The sequence below is a fragment of the Natator depressus genome, chromosome 9, assembly GCF_965152275.1.
Source record: "Natator depressus isolate rNatDep1 chromosome 9, rNatDep2.hap1, whole genome shotgun sequence".
NCBI lineage: Eukaryota > Metazoa > Chordata > Testudines > Cheloniidae > Natator > Natator depressus.
Window position 1 is genome coordinate 73,262,039 of NC_134242.1, and position 17,580 is coordinate 73,279,618.

The 17,580-nt window shown below is 40.6% G+C and overlaps 1 protein-coding gene across 2 annotated transcripts in view; it reads right to left on the bottom strand.

Moving 5' to 3' along the window:
• The window catches only part of LOC141994242 (connector enhancer of kinase suppressor of ras 2-like), a 530,195-nt gene that overhangs the window by 342,109 nt on the left and 170,506 nt on the right, over positions 1-17,580 (bottom strand). For both annotated transcript variants that reach the window (XM_074964467.1, XM_074964466.1), the window contains exons 3-4: positions 5,541-5,743; positions 3,009-3,096 (exon numbers count right to left, since the gene is read on the bottom strand). In XM_074964467.1, coding sequence (XP_074820568.1) covers positions 3,009-3,096; positions 5,541-5,743 — 291 coding nt within the window. The remainder of the gene's footprint in view (positions 1-3,008; positions 3,097-5,540; positions 5,744-17,580) is intronic.

A 17,580-nucleotide genomic window follows, 5' to 3' on the forward strand; every position in this document is an offset into this window, starting at 1 on the left:
GTGGGGCATTTTTTTTTTTTAACACGGTATAGAGGATTGTATCCTAGAAAACAGTGACTCTAAAAAGTACTTAGGGATCACTGTTAATTAACTGAACAGGAGTTCCCATTTTGATATTGTGGCTAAGAGGGTTAACACAATTTTTGCATGTATAGAATAGGGGTATATTAAGTAGGTGTACAAAAGTGATATTACCAGTGTATACTGTATCAGTGAGACCACAAGAATACTTGTCCAGTTTTGGTATCCACCGCCCCCCCCCCTTTTTTTGTTTTTGATAAAAGCTGCAACTTGGAGAAGGCTCCACAATGAGCTAAATGAATGGTTCATGACATGGAACACACACACACCAGTTACTGAAGAAGCTCAATCTACTTAACTTATCTAGGGGCTTTACTACAGGGTGGGGTAATGATCACCATGGGAGTGAGATTTCTAAAGTACGCTAACGTGCTGCACGTTAATTGTTCTGTATAGACCCTCCTGGTGTACACTAAAAGTTCCTTAGTGTGCTTTAACAACATACTATTTCGAACAGCACTTTGTTTATTTTAATTAAAACAAACACGAAAAGCACCTATCATGGGCTCTAAGCAACTTTAAGATATCTTACTACTGTATACGAACAACAAAACTACACTGGATCTAGTAGGACCTACAAAGCCCAAAGGAAAATTAACTAACCAGAACGTTGAAAAAAAAATACATAAATACCCTTCCTTCCCTAAGAATATGAGCTGTTATACCCTTGTCCCTCACTAACATTAGAGAAAATAGATAGGCTTTGCAGTATGCCTTCCAGGTCAACAGATTTGGATTAATTTGGTGGATTCATTTTTCTAGAGCTATGGCAGCCTGCTTTGTAAAGATAAAGTGTTACTGAGTCACTGGAGAGCCATAAAATATTATCAACACTGTGTCCTAATAGCGTGTTATGATATTTATATAAGATTGTTTTTCTGATGCATCATCTTCACATATTAACACAACATGAGATCTCAATAGCAAGATATTCAGCTATGATTATTTTGTGGATCTGTGCAATGCTTTTTTCCACTATCTCCCTCCTCCTTGGTGCTAATAGAGAATTAGTGAGACCAAGGAAGAGTGAGATGAGCACTAAATCAGACTTATGCACTCAGACTTCACTCTAGAGCAGAGGTCTTCAATCTGTGGGGCACGCCCCCCTAGGAGGTGTGGAGGAACATTTGGGGTGGCACAGCTGGGCCCAGACCAACTCCCACAGGGGGTGGAGAGGGAGCAGCACCCAGCTCTGCTCCTGGCCCCAGTCCCGGCTGCTGGCCTTGTGCCCAGGGATCTGCTCTTGGCCACGGCTGCTAGCCCTGTGCTCGAGGTCCTGGCTGATGGCACCGTGCCCAGGGCTCCACACCTGGCTGCGGCTGCAGGCCTCAGTTCCCAGCCGAGGGTCTGTTTCTGCCCCCACTACCAGCTGTGGCCCCAGCCCCCTTACCCCTATCCACATCCCCCCTCCCAGAGCCCTGTCCCTGCTCCCGGTTAAAAGTTTGGGGACCACTGCTCTAGAGCTTCAGTGTTCTTGCTGCCCTTGTATATCAAGAGGATACCAATTATTTTCAGAGGGGAAACAACATTTAATCGCAAACATATGATTGCCATGGAAACAATGCACAACATTGCAATCCACATATTTTCTAAGCTTAAATAATGACTGTTGATCTCCACATTTTATTAATCACTTCCAGAATGACTGTAGAACTTTTCTTGTATACAAACACATTTACTTTTCTGTATCTAGCTATGACATCCTAGGTTATGTCAACCAGGTACCAACAAAATTTATCAGTGTGTCTGAAAAGCTGTTGTATCACCCAGTCAGATGACTTCCTTGTGTGGTTTTAGCAGTACAACTCTTTAAATCCGTTCTTGCTTATTTAATCAATTTGAATTTTAAGGAGAGAAAGTCAATAGTGCATTTTATTAAATAAATCTCAGAGGTTAAGAGTACGAGCCCTTTCTAAAATCTGTACATTTACATCAGAAATACACCTTTTCTGCAGATTTTATTTAATTTAGATTAGACACTTTTGAACTGCTAGGCTCCAAGTGACAATCTCTTGTTGTCCATATGCCAGTATGGCACACTCATCTTCTAACTATATACCATTTTCTGCAGCTGCTTTGCCCTCTCCAATCAGGTATGGACAAGGCAAAATGTGCATCCTCCTTTGCTATCTGTGCTCTCTGCCTGCTCTGGTGATGCTGCATTAGTAATCATGATGCTTTCACTGTCTATGAACATTCTTGGAAATTTTGTCTTGCTCACAGGAATACTTCATATTGCAAATGAAAGGGTCATGAATATCAATGAAGTGAATTGGCAGGTTTCATTTACAATGACTTTCATAAATATATACTTCTACTGTATTTGTCTAGCTCTTGTCTATGCATCCACTTTTAGCTTATCTTTGACAACATTTAGCAGGGAACATGCAATAGTGTGTGTTACATTCTAGACACCTTATTAGAAATATATTGACTAATTGCTGGGACTTCAGAGAACAACAAAATGATTAGGGGTCTAGTGGCCATCTGATTTATGATGAAAAACTTCGAGTCTAATATGTATCAGTTGGGTAAGCAACAAGAAAGCATACAAGGAATCATATGCTGGAAATCAGGAAAAGAGGGGAATAGAATATGTTGGGGGAGGAAAATGTGAAGATGAACTGAGGATCAACTGGAGATACCGCAATAATTTGTATTTACTTTTTGGAGAGAAAACCCATCAATATCCTTGAAAACAGTTAAAATACAAAAATTCTTTCCCAATATTACTGGTAAATAATTACTGTAGTTGCAACTGAGATGTTGCACACACATACCTCCTCCCTCCACCCACACCTTCCCCCAAAACGCACACAAATTCTCCTGATGAGGTGACACATTTCTAACAATTTTTGTAATATTTTACTATTTCTTCAGCCATGTGGAAGTGATTTAGGTATGGCACACAATAAACCTGTTCTTACCTGTTGCACGATGGTTGTTAATTCCAGGCACAGTTGAACAATATTGTTTTTCAGCAGTGAGTATTCTGTCACACTGACAAATGGAGACCTGCCAGAGAGGGACAAGAAATTTGTAGGAGACCTCATCAATCTGTGCTACTGAGCTGTACCTCTTGTAATGTATATTTACAGTCAACACCACACTAAATAATGCACTTGAGAAGCTGGGATGTTGTTAATTTGAAATGGTACAACAATGAATTCCAACAGAAACTTCAAGAGTCAGTCAGATTTAGACAGACAGTCACTATACCACATTAAAAAGAATTAAGATTTTTATTCTCTGTGAGTTAACTTGTACTATAGCTGCCATATTGGTCAGTGCTGTCATCATCAACCTGTGTATTTTACATATGGTAACAAATTCAGAAATTGCTGTCTTCACCTACTGGAATGGATGTTACACCAAAGAGGGTATGATGCTAAAAATGATAATGATCTTATAGTCACACAGCAACTGAAAATTAGTAGCAGTATTTATTTTTTAAAAATTTCATCTAAAGGAAATGTCACACCTAAAACTGCCCATGCAAAGCCCTGGGCATTCTTGACATCCATTTAAAAACACAGTAATATCAGGTCATTGTAGTACTTGCTGTGATTATTTCAATTTGAAATATTTGACAATATGCGACTTCAAGCTGGGCTTTTTGCTTGCAAGACAAACAGCTTTTAAAACAGACTGTTAGGGTTGGTAACTTTACTTGATTAAACTAGATTAGCTGACCTGGTTCAAATGACTGAACCAGGTCAGCTAATTTCTTTGTATTGTATATAAAATGAAGCTGCTTATAATACCCCTTTCTTTTCTTTGGGTCCCAGAGCCCTTTAGAAGACATATTTGTTGTAGAGGTAAACTCATTTATCATGGAAATGCCAATCACCTCACAATAATCATGCCGTTCTGCACCAGCAACACTGAACAACAACTTTTAGGAGGGGAAGTGAATAATGTATGCATTTGAAATAACTATAGGTAGTTAGAACATAAATTATCTGAAGTTGGATTTTGGGCAGGACACCAGAGTTAACATCCCTATTTTTGGAGAAAGTGCAACACGATCTCTCAAATGAGCACAAGTAGAGTAATATATCTACTAAACAGGAGACTAGGATTTCAACCATCCACCTTTCCAGTGCAAATCCCCTTCCTCCGGGCCAGGTAAGAGAAGGGGGAAGAAACTCCACAAAAAGACCACGAACCATGAAGAACTAGGCACTTTGGGGATCAGATACAGAGCGAAACACTCCGGATTTATGTACAGTGCAGGCTGTGCAGAAACTGAGGAACCCCATGTAGAACAGTGTGTGACTACAGGATGTACCTGGCATGCTTCTAGTACCTTAGATGTTTGATATGCCTCAGCACTGAGCAGATATAATAAGTATAGCAGTCAAGTCCTCAGTTTTATGGCTTATCCAAAAGATAGCACATCAAGCAGCACGCTGCTCCTTAAGAGCAAGCTATAGCCTTAGTTCAGTATTAACTAAGAGGGATGAGTGCCATTTACTGAGCCACTAAGCCAACTCCTGCGGGACCTGAGTTTTCCTTGGAGTCTCCAAGTACTGTCCAGATCTGACCCATTTGGCTTATAAGGACTGATGAGATTACCATCCCATGAGATCCTGATTGCTAGCATTAGGTCAGAGAAGGTCATCAGGGTCACAACAAGCTTTGTGAAGAGTGGTCATGTCATTCATTTATATGCACAATAGTTTCAGATTTCAATTAAGCTATTCACTTCTAGAGAGAAATGCAGTGTATGCATAAAATATAGTATTTCATACATAATATTTTAAAACACAGTTCATGCAGAGAGTTACTTTGTAAACTGATTCCTAATTCATCAATGAGAAATCATAGCATTCTCTCACCAAGCAGTAATTAATGTGACAAGAGTGACTAATGTATGAACCTGCCCCCTACTGTTAACAAAAAGTCAACTAGTAAGCTCTGAGTTTCCGGGGATAAGCAAGCGGTATAATTTCTTTTATAAATTATCCAACAACAAGTATGCATCAGGATAACAGCAAGTCAAATTTCCCTGTACTCCTCTTAATTTGCATCAGCCCTGAATGGTCAGAACCACTCTTTGCTCTGGTTATAAGGAAACTCAGTTTCTATGTTAATTTATCCCTTATACTCCCTTCTGAAATAGAAATGATCCTGCCATCTGTGGTGGCAATTTTTGTCATTCACGAGGAACATTCACTAGTGACATTCACTAGGAACAACACTGAAACTGCTAATTTCACAGAGGTCACCATCAACCTGGGGTGACCCAAAAGAGACTTCAAAAATCCCACAGCTGGCTCCTGACCCAGGCCTAGTCAGCCTGAAACTCAAGTATATAACAACATTTACAAAGTAAAACCTATAATTACAATTCTAATATTAGAACAAGAGAAAGAAAGAGAAAAAACAAACAAACAGAGCAAAAGAATTACTTGGGGGGGGGGGAAGGGAGTAAGAATTAAAAAGCTCTAAATTACCTGTCCAGCCAGGCTAGCAAGTTCTTGGCAGCACCAATCAGGTCAACAACAGAGGTAAGAAAATCATTTGGCAGTCGTCTGGAGGCCCTGCCATCATAATGGCCACTCCTCCTTCTACCCGTTATAAAGTTCTGAAGATTTTTGGCTGAGGCATTCAGCTTGTGAGAGAGTGTTCTCAGGTTTTCTGTCTCTAAACCATAATTCTGAAAGAAAAAAATAGATCACACAACATGTTTAAAGCAGATAGCTAAGCCACAGAATATTGAGCTGAAACATTTGCAGCTTGCATTGATTCACTCAATTCTTGAACACAGCAAAATCAAGGCAAGTCAGGACTTGATGAACTGTCCCAGTAGATCATCAGTATTTAACAGCTAACCTTTCAGGGCCCTTCCTTTCCAAGCACTTCAGCCACAAGAATCATTTAAGCCCACAGCCTCTCTCCAAGGTAGGTAAGTAATAAATGCATTATTCCCATTTTATAGAGGTGGAAATAGAGGGTCAAAGACATTAATTTATTTAGGATGACATAAGATAGAATCAAAGGACAGGAAGGGACCTCAAGAGGTCATCTATTCCAGTCCTCTGCACTCATGGCAGGACTAAGTATTATCTAGACAATTCCTGACAGGTGTTTGTCTAACCAATGATGGAGATTCCATAATCTCCCTAGGCAATTTATTCCAGTGCGTAACCACCCTGACAGTTAGGAAATTTTTCCTAACTTCCAACCTACACCTCCTTTGCTGCAATTTAAGCCCATTGCGTCTTGTCCGATCCTTAGAGTTTAAGAACAACAATTCTTCTCCCTCCTCCTTGTCTCCTCCTCTTTTCCAGACTAAACAAACCCAATTTTTTCAGTCTTCCCTCATAGGTCATGTTTTCTAGACCTTTAATAATTTTTGTTGCTTTTCTCTGGACTTTCTCCAATTTGTCCACATCCTTCCTGAATGGACACAATGCTCCAGTTGAGGCCTAATCAGCATGGAGTAGAGAGGAAGAATTACTTCTTGTGTCTTCCTTACAATACTCCTGCTAATACATCCAGAATTATGTTCGCTTCTTTTGCAACAGAGTTACACTGTTGACTCATATTAAGCTTGTGGTCCACTATGACCCCCAGATCCATTTCCGCAGTACTCCTTCCTATGCAGTCATTTCCCATTTTGTATGTGACACTACAGCTGGTTAAACTGCTCACTGCAAATAATCTGATTAATTTAGCTTTTTTTTGTTGTAATTCATTCAGACTTTTATTCTTACAAGTTAATTTGCTATTCAGGATTGTTTAAACTGTTTTTGTGAACAAATTTCAGAACATTGATTGATTATCCACTGTTAATTTCAACTATTCATCATGTATAGTGTATGACTGGTCCTCTATGTCATGTGGCATTATCATCCACTCAGAGAGCAGAAACAAACTTTTAAACCAGGAACACAGATACTAATGCACAGTTAATAATGTATAGCTTGTTTGCATGAGAATAGACACATTTGTACAAATATTTCCCAAACATTAGTGAGAACAGAAGCCTGTTTGTGTGAATATTCATAGCTAGGGTAAAAGCACAAAAGAAGTCTGGACCAAACGGACATGTGGAATCCAAACAAATGTTTGTGAACACTGTTTTGTAAGATTCAACTAGGTTTACTTGATGTACAGGCCTGTGCGTTAACTGCAAGACCATCCTTCCTCAGAAAGTTGACTGTTAGAAAAGGGATTTGAACTGCTGGGGTGGACTGCAACCTAAATGGAGAGGGAATACTTTATCTTGGTAGTCAGCTTTTTGCAATGTGCTCTGATTTAAAAAAAAAAAACACAAAACAAAACAAAAACACACACCACACACACAAACACACAAATTGTTGGGCGACAGAATGCATTCTTTTCACCCAGACCTACCCTGCAAGAATGTCAAAATACACAACAGGATATGGATAAACATTAAAGACTAACTAGCAAAATAGACAAATTAAAAAAAGATGTTTGCAGTGGTGCCGTAGCTGTGCCCGTACCAGGATACGAGACACAAGGTAGGTGAACGGTGTCAGAGTAGCAGCCATGTTAGTCTATATCCGTAAAAAGAAAAGGAGTACTTGTGGCACCTTAGAGACTAACAAATTTATCTGAGTGTAAGCTTTTGTGAGCTACAGCTCACTTCATTGGATGCATACAGTGGAAAATAGAGTGGGGAGATTTTATATACACAGAGAACATGAAACAATGGGTGTGACCATACAGACTGTAACAAGAGTGATCAGGAAAGGTGAGCTATTACCAGCAGGAGAGCGGAGGGTGGGGGGGGAGAAACCTTTTGTAGTGATGATCAAGCTGGGCCATTTCCAGCAGTTTACAAGAACAGTAGGAGGGGAAATAAACAAACAAGGGGAAATAGTTTTACTTAGTTTTACTTTGTGTAATGACTACCATGGCAACAGATTCATAAGAATGACCTGAAGACACCCAGACTGACAAACTGGGGAAGAGCTCTTATTCTGATGTTTGAGAATTCCCTCCATCAAAAACAGAATGAAAAAATCCACATCCAACATTGATCATTCACTCAGAAACTAAAATTCAGAACTAAAAATCTGTACGTGAAATCTGACACCTTTTCTGAATGGCAGAAATGGGAGGATGATTACATTAAAATGCAGGCTTTGACAATGCTCAATGAAATGTAGAAAACTCTAAGAAACAGTAAAAGCGAGCTTCAGGGACCTTATGTCAGGTATAATTCACACAATTACTGCACAGTGGTGTTTTAATTGACTAAGGATCCTAATCACATATTCTCTGGTCACAGGAATGAGATAAGAGTCAATTGAACCCAACATGACCTAATTTTCAGATGGCTTTATCACAGAAACCTACCACCACACAATTTAACTTATCATTTTGTAGCAACTGTCTGGTGGAATTATTATAATGACTGTTACAGTATCATAAGGAAGTATTGTGTTGTGAAAATCCCAATATACTAACTCATACAATTCCATTTATTCTGATCTTAAATTGGGATCACTGTGCCAGAATACACCAAAAAACCCAGGTGCATCAGTTAATTAATTCATTAAATGAAACTCATTGGCTCTGCTCTTCATTAAGGAAAGAAAAAAAACCACTCATATGGCCCATCTCTATGTACACTGCTAAAACCAAATTATGCCATTTTACACTGTGTGCAACTTTAAAGAATCTGACTTTAGTGTTTTGTAAACAGCAAACCATTCCCATTAATAAAAAGGGCCTCCAGATAAGACTAATAGTATATACTATTTTCGTGCATTTCCATGAGCATTATTAGGTCTATAGTTATGGCTAGATCGGTACTGCTGCAATCCATGCAGTGGTATTGATTTAGCGGGTCTGGTGAAGACCCCCTAAGTCGATGGCAGAGCGCTCTCTCATCGACTCCTGTACTCCAGCTCCCTGAGAAAAGTAAGGTAAGTCGGTGGGAGAGCATCTCCCATGGACACAGGGAGGTGTAGACACTGCTGTAAGTCAACCTACATTACATTATCTACATAATTGAAGTAGTGTAGCTTAGGTCGACTTACAGCTGTAGTGTAGACCAGCCCTGAGATATATCTTGATTCTAAACTCTGAAGTATCTCTCCCTTCTTTCTTTAAATTTAAAAATATATCAATTTCAACTGGAAATAATTTTATGCTATTGCTGCGAAGACTAAAAACGGGAGCTGAAAGATCACAGGTTAAAGAACTTCTAGACCAAAATGTGTTCAGTTACACTGATCAATCCCATTCATGTCAGTGATGGTTACACTGATATAAAAGAGAGCAGAAGATGATCCTGTTTCAAGAACTATGCCAGCACACCATTGATAATTATCAGCAAAGATCATGATATAAGGAAGTAAAAGCTACACAGTCCATTCTGGCATGTGCTCCATAGTGGAAAGGAAAGAAGGAAAAAAGTAACTGCGTGAAGATGAGCATTGATGCTGCAGCTGTGATCTGCATCAAAAATAGCAATCAGTACCAAAGACAGTATCTGTTCCAACAAGCCCGTCAGTACTGAGGAAGCCAAAGTCAGGTCTGCATTCTGACTTTTAAGTGGTGCAGAAGATGGTGTCGGCAGTAGTGAATACTCTGCAACCAGTCCAGGCAGCGCTGAGAACACAAAATAAATCACCGCAGCTCCTGAATTAAAGCAGAGTCAGGAACAGAGAATCAGAGCAAATCTGATACCGCCTAATACACCAGTGGAGCGGAAACAGTCAGTGCTGACACTGCTCTCATCTGGACTGGATTCAACAGACGCCCAATGGAGGGTACCAGATAGATGATACAGTGACTCTTGTTCCTGTCTCGGTACCAGAGAGCAGTTAAATGACCCATCTCTATCCTGCATACTGAAGGACTTCTGGTGCTGGGCTGCACTTCTGTTACAGGAGGAGAAAGAAGAATCTCTCCAAGCTTTCGAGTGGCCTCAATCTGTTTTGAGAGTCCTTTTCCTTGGAAGACCACAGGGAAGAGAATGATCTCTTCCTCCTCAGAGGGACATCAGAGTCTGGCTATGGAACAACAGACTCCACCAGCTCCAAAGTTCTCTGAGGGACTGGACCTATTGTGGGGAGAGGCGAGCCATTTTTTTTTAAACTCTATGAGGACATCACAGCAGGCTAACTCCTGCTGAACTAAATTACTACTAAACAACTAACTAAACACTCCAGGTACTACTACAACTAGCCAACTGTACACACGAGTTCACAACAAAGCACTATGACAGTGAAGTGTGAGGTAAGATACCACACAGAATGCTCCAACTCAAACCATGGTTGGTGACAAGGAACTGAGGCAGTCAGTATGGCACCACACTTAAAATAGCTATGCCAGGGGCTATGAGGGCCAGAGATCATGTGGTCCACCTTGACAGGTACTGCTAAACAAAAGTTCTCTGGCTTCGATGTACTGGACGTGCACTTCCTGAGTAAGTCTGCAACCTTTCAAAGAAGAACCATCAACTCATTTCTCATAGGCCACCTGACAGACAATATACGGTAACCTTTTTGGGGGGTGGGGGGTTAAGCAGTTGAACAGGTGACCAAAAAGTGAAATATTCTATATACTATTACCAAGTATATTCTTTTTAAAACTACATTTTCAATTAGTAGAAGAAGAGTTATTTTTGGTATAATGGGGAAGAGATCAGCTCTATTTATTTTTGTTCCAGACATCAAGTTCTGTATCCTCTTAGTAGAAAAAAATAAGTCCATTTAACTATGTGATATAGACACATATGGCTGAATCAATATTCCATTTGCTGGAACTGTTCAATGCAGTGACTTTCATCCACTGTGTACTCCAATTGTGAGCCTTTGATTGCTAAAAAGCCACTGGTTTATTAAACTACCAGTAACTGAATTCACTAATTATGGAATTTAGGGATGCTAGTATACTGGTAACCAAATTCAGATACCTACACATGTTATATAAAATTGGGCGGGGGGGGGCGGGGGAGGATGGTAGAGGAGATAAAAAAGTATGCATTGTTAACTAAATAAAGCTCCCACATATATACTGTAATAGGGCGACCAGATGTCCCGATTTTATAGGGACAGTCCCAATTTTGGGGTCTTTTTCTTATACAGGCTCCTATTATCTCCCACCCCCTGTCCTGATTTATCACATTTGCTGTCTGGTCACCCTGTGCTGTAACAAGGTGTCTGGCTATCTCCCATGAGTAACCAAAAGAATAGCACTAGTGCCTGCGAAATGACCGTTAAATTATTTAGATCCCCATCTAATGTAAAGGTCTGATCTAAAGTCTATTGAAGTTAATGGTAAGAGTCCCATCAACTTAAAAGGGCTTTGAATCAGGCCCTAAGTGTTTTAACTTTAACATAAAAATTGTTCCATATAGATAAATTAATGAGGTACTTGGTATCTAACAATATTTTATTGTATTCTACCAGTACATAGCATTGCAATTAACAAAATATATAGTGGACGCTGATAAAAGCCACAAAAGTCCCAATTTATTTAAACAAAAAACAAAAAAGTAACCTGTAGCACAGACAGATGTTCTGGAACTTGGACATTCTGGCAAAAGATAATGATTTTTTTTTATTGTGTAATTTGAGCACTTCAGAATTTAGAACCACTCCTATATAAATATGGTTGCTTCACTGCTCCATTTTCTTTCTCTGCTCTGCACAAGGCTGGAGATTTAACCCATTCTCCATGACAAGGCAGCACATTCAGAAAGATTTCTACTTTTATACTTTATTGAATGCAGCACTGAACTTTTAGGCGTCATGACTAAGGCCATCAGTTTTCAGGCAAATTCATTGTAATTAATATAATTATATGATTTACAATCTGCATTAATTGCACACTATTTGATATTCATTGAACAACCATGAAGATGCAATAATGTATCTGCCAATAAAGCATGCAACTTAACAATAGTTATTAATACTGAAACTGCATTTTAATCATTTTTCACTGCTGCTACTTCACCTTCTCTTTATACTTACAGGATAAAGAGGAAGGAGCACTATCAAAGAAGAAAGGCTATCTAAAGCATTGACATAATTCTTGGTTTATATATGAGTCAGTGCACATCTGGCAAAGTGCACTCAGTAAATTAATTTGGACATGCATCAACAGACAGTAATCAAGTTTTATGTCAGCCAACAAAGAAAAATAGAATGGTGGGCTTACAGCACCAAAGCTGCATTACACTGAACTGCTAAAGTTTTATCAGCTATAGACCTTAGTTCACTAATCAAGAGACCACATACACTGCAAACGGATCACCATGAAACCTCAGAAACGGGTTCTTTCTTAACTGGAATTATAGCTCTGTATCTTGAGTGATGTTTCTGTTCTGTCCAGGCTTAATGATATTTCTGTATCACACAGATGAAAAAGTACTCACATAAAATTTCATTTGCCAAGAGGCAATTATCTAAACTAGTTGCTATAAAAAGCGCCACTATATTTGCTATATTTCTGGCATACACATTGACATTCATAATCAGAATTGTTGGCTGCAAAGCCCTGGCAGCACAAAGTGGAGTCTTGGATAAGGATTCGGACCGTTCCTCTTTTAAATAAAAATAAGAAAAAGAATAGCACGAGTAGAAGAATATTATTGGCACCTGTTTAATTATAGCATATTGAACAAAGAAAAAGATACACTCCTTTTTCAATATCATATGTTGCAACGCTATAGCATAAAAGCACATTTACTCAAATGATTAGATGCTGTAGCCTCAGATATTCATGGGGTCCTATGTCACAGTAGGAACTCATAACAAACAAAGGCAACTGACCTGTTAGGTAAATGCGCTTTTCATTACAGAATAGCAATTAATACTATAATTAATACAATCAATGCCATAACAAAAGCCAGGATGATCTAAACAAGGTCAATCGACTTGCCTGGAATCATACACCACAATTCAGACTAAGACCCAGGCATTTCAGGACAAACAGTACTTTGCTAGACCCTCTAAGTAACACAGCCAGAAAGTTTTCATTTTCATATCTTTCAAAAAGTAAAGGAAATTCACAATTCCCCTCTGGAGCTGATAAGAACATTAATGCTTCTGCAAATTTCAAAATACTGAAATATATGGTATGGGAATATGAACATGGAAAATAAAGCACTGCTTTGCTCCATGGTGACCAATATTTGTTCCAGCTCTACTATAATCTTTCATAGTCTTGTTTATGGAAAGCCTTTAGCAAATGCATCACTTCCACTATCAATATCACTACAGAAAACAAAGCAAACTACTGTAGCAATATATCATCCACCAACTAATGACACAGGACACCAAAACATTACAGGTATTTCTTTTTTCCTCCTTCCAGGCAGAGAGAAATAATGAAAAAGGAAATACGTGCCTCTCTTCCCACAACATACACTCTTCATTCTAGCTAACAAAGAGATTCACAGACATTAATTACAGGTGTTAGCTCAAGTTGGCCCACAGGGCTCAGAGAAATTTCTTTAGGAGATTCCAAGATACCTCCAAAATAGCAGCAGATAAAGCATAGGTTCTTTGATTCAGGGGCTGTAGAACACCATTTAAAGTCTGTGGGGGGGGGCAGGGGGGCACAGATTTCCCCAACTACACCTGATTCTCCTCTTCTCCACTCAATGGCCCCCTCCCCACCAACAGCCAGACTCCTCTGGCCAATAACATCCTACACATACACCCTCCCAAGAGCCTCAGCCCTGGAGAGAGCCCCCACTATCATCCCCTCCCAGGAGACCAAGCTTCCCCCATCCCTCTCTTTATCTTCCCCCTCCCTAGTGTTGAGCCTCACTCTCAGGTGATGGGTTCATCTTGCTTCTGAGCCAGTCCCCAGCACTAAGAGTAGCCACTGCAGTTCTGACAGCCGGCCGGTGAGGGCCTGCCCCACCGTGTGGGACTCAGGTGCCAGCCACAGCATGCTCCCAGCTGTAATGTGTGCAGCTGCTAGTTACAAGATCACTACATGTGTGGCCACAAATGTACACAGCAAAAGTGGTTAGGCCATGCCCCCTCCAAACTCTGTGGCCTATGTTTTGATCTGTGGATCCAGGCCCTGGCTTGCATGTGTCCCAGGACTCGAGAACCTATGGCACAGAGCTATCCGAGACCCCCTGCCCCGCATTGGAGAAGATTGAGGCAGGGATAATGGGGATTTGGGTAGGAGCAGGAGCTGGCACTGGCTGCCTTCTGTAGCTTCCTGTTTTTGAATGTGGCAGACTACTCTACTATGCAATGAGGGGTGATCTGAAACACTGTACTAAATTTAAGCACAAAAGACAGCAAACAGTAGGATGATGGTGCATGTGGTGCACTGAGGCTGTTGATCCCATCAGACATTTATAACATCAAGTGGGGGGTAGTGGTGCTTCCACACAATCCTTGTCAGGGTCTGTGGAGGACCGGTACCAGTGACTGGGACATAGGCAGTCTGGCCTGGTGATCTATGCTGTATTCAGGAACCCCAGGCTAATGGCCAGATCTGGGGTCAGGAGCAGGAGCTGAAATCAGAGCTTGGGTCAGACAGGAAACAGGAGACGAAGGTCAGAGCTGAGTAGCCTAAGATTGGATCTGGAGTAGTCAGACACCAGGGCAACAGGGTTTAGAGACCAAAATGAGGCTGAGGACAAGACCTTGCAAGAGGACAGAGCTGAAGTCAGGAACCGGGGATGAGGCTGAGAGTTAAGTAGCAGATGGCAGGGTCTGTAGCATAACCAAGCCAGGATCTACTTTGTTGCATAGACAACTTCCTTTGTCTCTTTCTGGCTTAAATAGTGTACCTGTTCCAATCAGAGGCTCTGGAGCACCTCCATTCCGGTCCCTGTGAGAGGTACCTTTAGTGGAGAGTAAGGCCTCAGAGCTCCCAATTATCCAGCCACTAGAAGAGCCTTTGGGTGTTGCTGTGGATACAATAGCAGACCATGAGCTTGAGGATCCTCACAGTCCCCCTCCCTTATCTGAGGGAGAAGAGACCATCTCCATCCTGTGAAACCTAGCAGTGGTTGTAAAAAGACTAAGCACAAGTCATCAATGCCCAGACAACCATCACTCCAGGCCATTGTTTCCTTAATCCAACACTGCAGAGATGGAGCCTACTGCATCAGCAATTTCAGTTGAAACAGCTGAAATTCTTAAGAAAAAAAAAAAGTTTTCAAACCTACTTTTAGACCTTCCAAAAACATCTAAAAATCCTAATTCAGATATTAAAACAAATGCCTCAAAAATCCCCAGAACATATGCAAAAGCATACACAGAAGCTATAACATATACAGACATTAGACATTGCCTTTGGATTCAGTGCATCCAGTCTTTTCCCTCCAGCTCTAGACACGGATATTGGATCAGCCTATGTGAAGTTTTCAGCAGGGCTTTACCACACAGTCCTTCCCTACTCATTTATATAAATTTCTGCTACAGCATTGCTCTAAAGCAGTGGTTCTCAACCAGGGGTCTGGAAGCCCCTGAGGGGCCACAAGCAAGTTTCAGGGAATCCGCCAAGCAGGACCAGTGTTAGACTTGCTGGGGTCCAGGGCAGAAAGCCGAAGTCCCACTGCATGGGGCTGAAGTCTGGGGCCCTGAGCAACTTAGTTTCATGGTGCCCCCTGTGGCATGGGGTCCTGGGCATTTGCCCTGCTTGCTACCCCTTAACACTGGCCCTAGTTTTTATACGCAGAAAACCAGTTATTGTGGCACAGTTGGATCGTGGACTTTTTATAGCATGTTTGGGGAGGGCCTCAGAAAGGTTGAGAACCCCTGCTCTATAGCAAAAAGAAAAGGAGTACTTGTGGCACCTTAGAGACTAACCAATTTATTTGAGCATAAGCTTTCGTGAGCTACAGCTCACTTCATCAGATACATACTGTGGAAAGTGTAGAAGATCTTTTTATACACACAAAACATGAAAAAAACACCTCCCCCCATCCCACTCTCCTGCTGGTAATAGCTTATCTAAAGTGACCACTCTCCTTACAATGTGTATGATAATCAAGGTGGGCCATTTCCAGCACAAATCCAGGGTTTAACAAGAACGTCTCTAAAGCAGCAACGCAGGACAAGCATTCGCTATGGTCTGCTATTCCCCATCAATGAGTGCAGGTAAATCTTAGTAGTAATGGGAGTGACACCCATACTGAGTGAGTGAGATCCCACTGAGTTTTACCAGGCTACATAACAGGATATAATATGAAGTGATGGATTGTGTTAGTCCAGCTTATATTTTCTTTTCAAAAGTGGCTACTCTTCCTTGACATGACTTATCACCTTCATAACTTGTAGGTAGTGTAGGTTCTTCATGTTCACAGTTACTTAAATGCATCAATTTCATTTGGAAAAACTGTCACTCTCTGCTGAAAGACTTTAACACTTGTAGAGAATGTGTCTCCTTAAACTGTCTCAAAGAAGGACTATGAGACTGGGAAATCTTTCAAATGTGTCACATATAATACAAAACAGAAATCCATTTGCCTTTCACTAGTTTGTCAAAAATGTTCTTAACACATACGCAATTTTCATTCAACAATTAAAAGAATTAAAAGAGAAGATTCACACCATAACTCTTCGTATGTGGGTGATGTTATAATGTTATTGGACCTGCAAAAGTCTGACAGAATTAGCAATAAAAATATTGAAGAATTTGGAAAAGCTTCTGATTTGAAAAGTAAATTATACTAAAACTGAAATTCTGGCAATTGATATTATGTAGAAAAAGTAAATTCATATAGGCTAAAATTTTCAAAAAGACAAGTCCTGCTTTCAAAAGTGACTTAGGCACTTAGGGGCTGTTGTATTGATCTAAATGAAATATATAAGCCCAAAGGTGTTAACATAACCCAAATACTTGGAGTTTAATCTACAAAATCTTCAGCCTGCTTAGTATCATGGCAAAGATAATTAAACATCCCTTTTAACCTTCAGGGGCATGCGCAAGTGGGGGCAAGCAGGAGCACAAGCCCTGCAATAATCGGCAAGGGGTGCAGAACTCGTCCTGCTCCTGGGCTACTGCAGGGAGAGTGAGAGAGCTCCCCGCTCTGTCCCCGGGCTGTGGCAGGAAAAGCAAACTTCTCCAGCCTCTGAGCTGTGTTGGGGAGCGTGCTCTCCTCATTGCAGCCCTGGGGCTGAAGGAGGTCTGCTCTCCCCACCAGAGCCCAGGAGTAGGAGGAGTTCTGTGCCCCTTGCCGGGGCCCCGGAGGTGGAGGAGTTTGCTCTCCCTCCATTCTGCCAGAGGAGTTCTGCATCCCCTACCAGTGCACCCCCCCCTCCCCAAAAGCAGTAAAATTTAAATTTCTGGCACATCTCCGCTAACCTTTTATTAAAAATAAAATACTATAAAAGTTAAAACATTTAAAACGTAAAATATTTAGCAAGATTTTCATTTTAACAATATCCCTTATTCCCTTTTCCTTTAGCTAAAAAAGATTTTAAAATGCCTTGTATAATAAACTCTTAAATAGTATCAAACTAATTGAACTTTTGAATAAATGAAAATATTAGTCAAAACGAGCTAGAGTTGTTGCTGCTGCTGCTG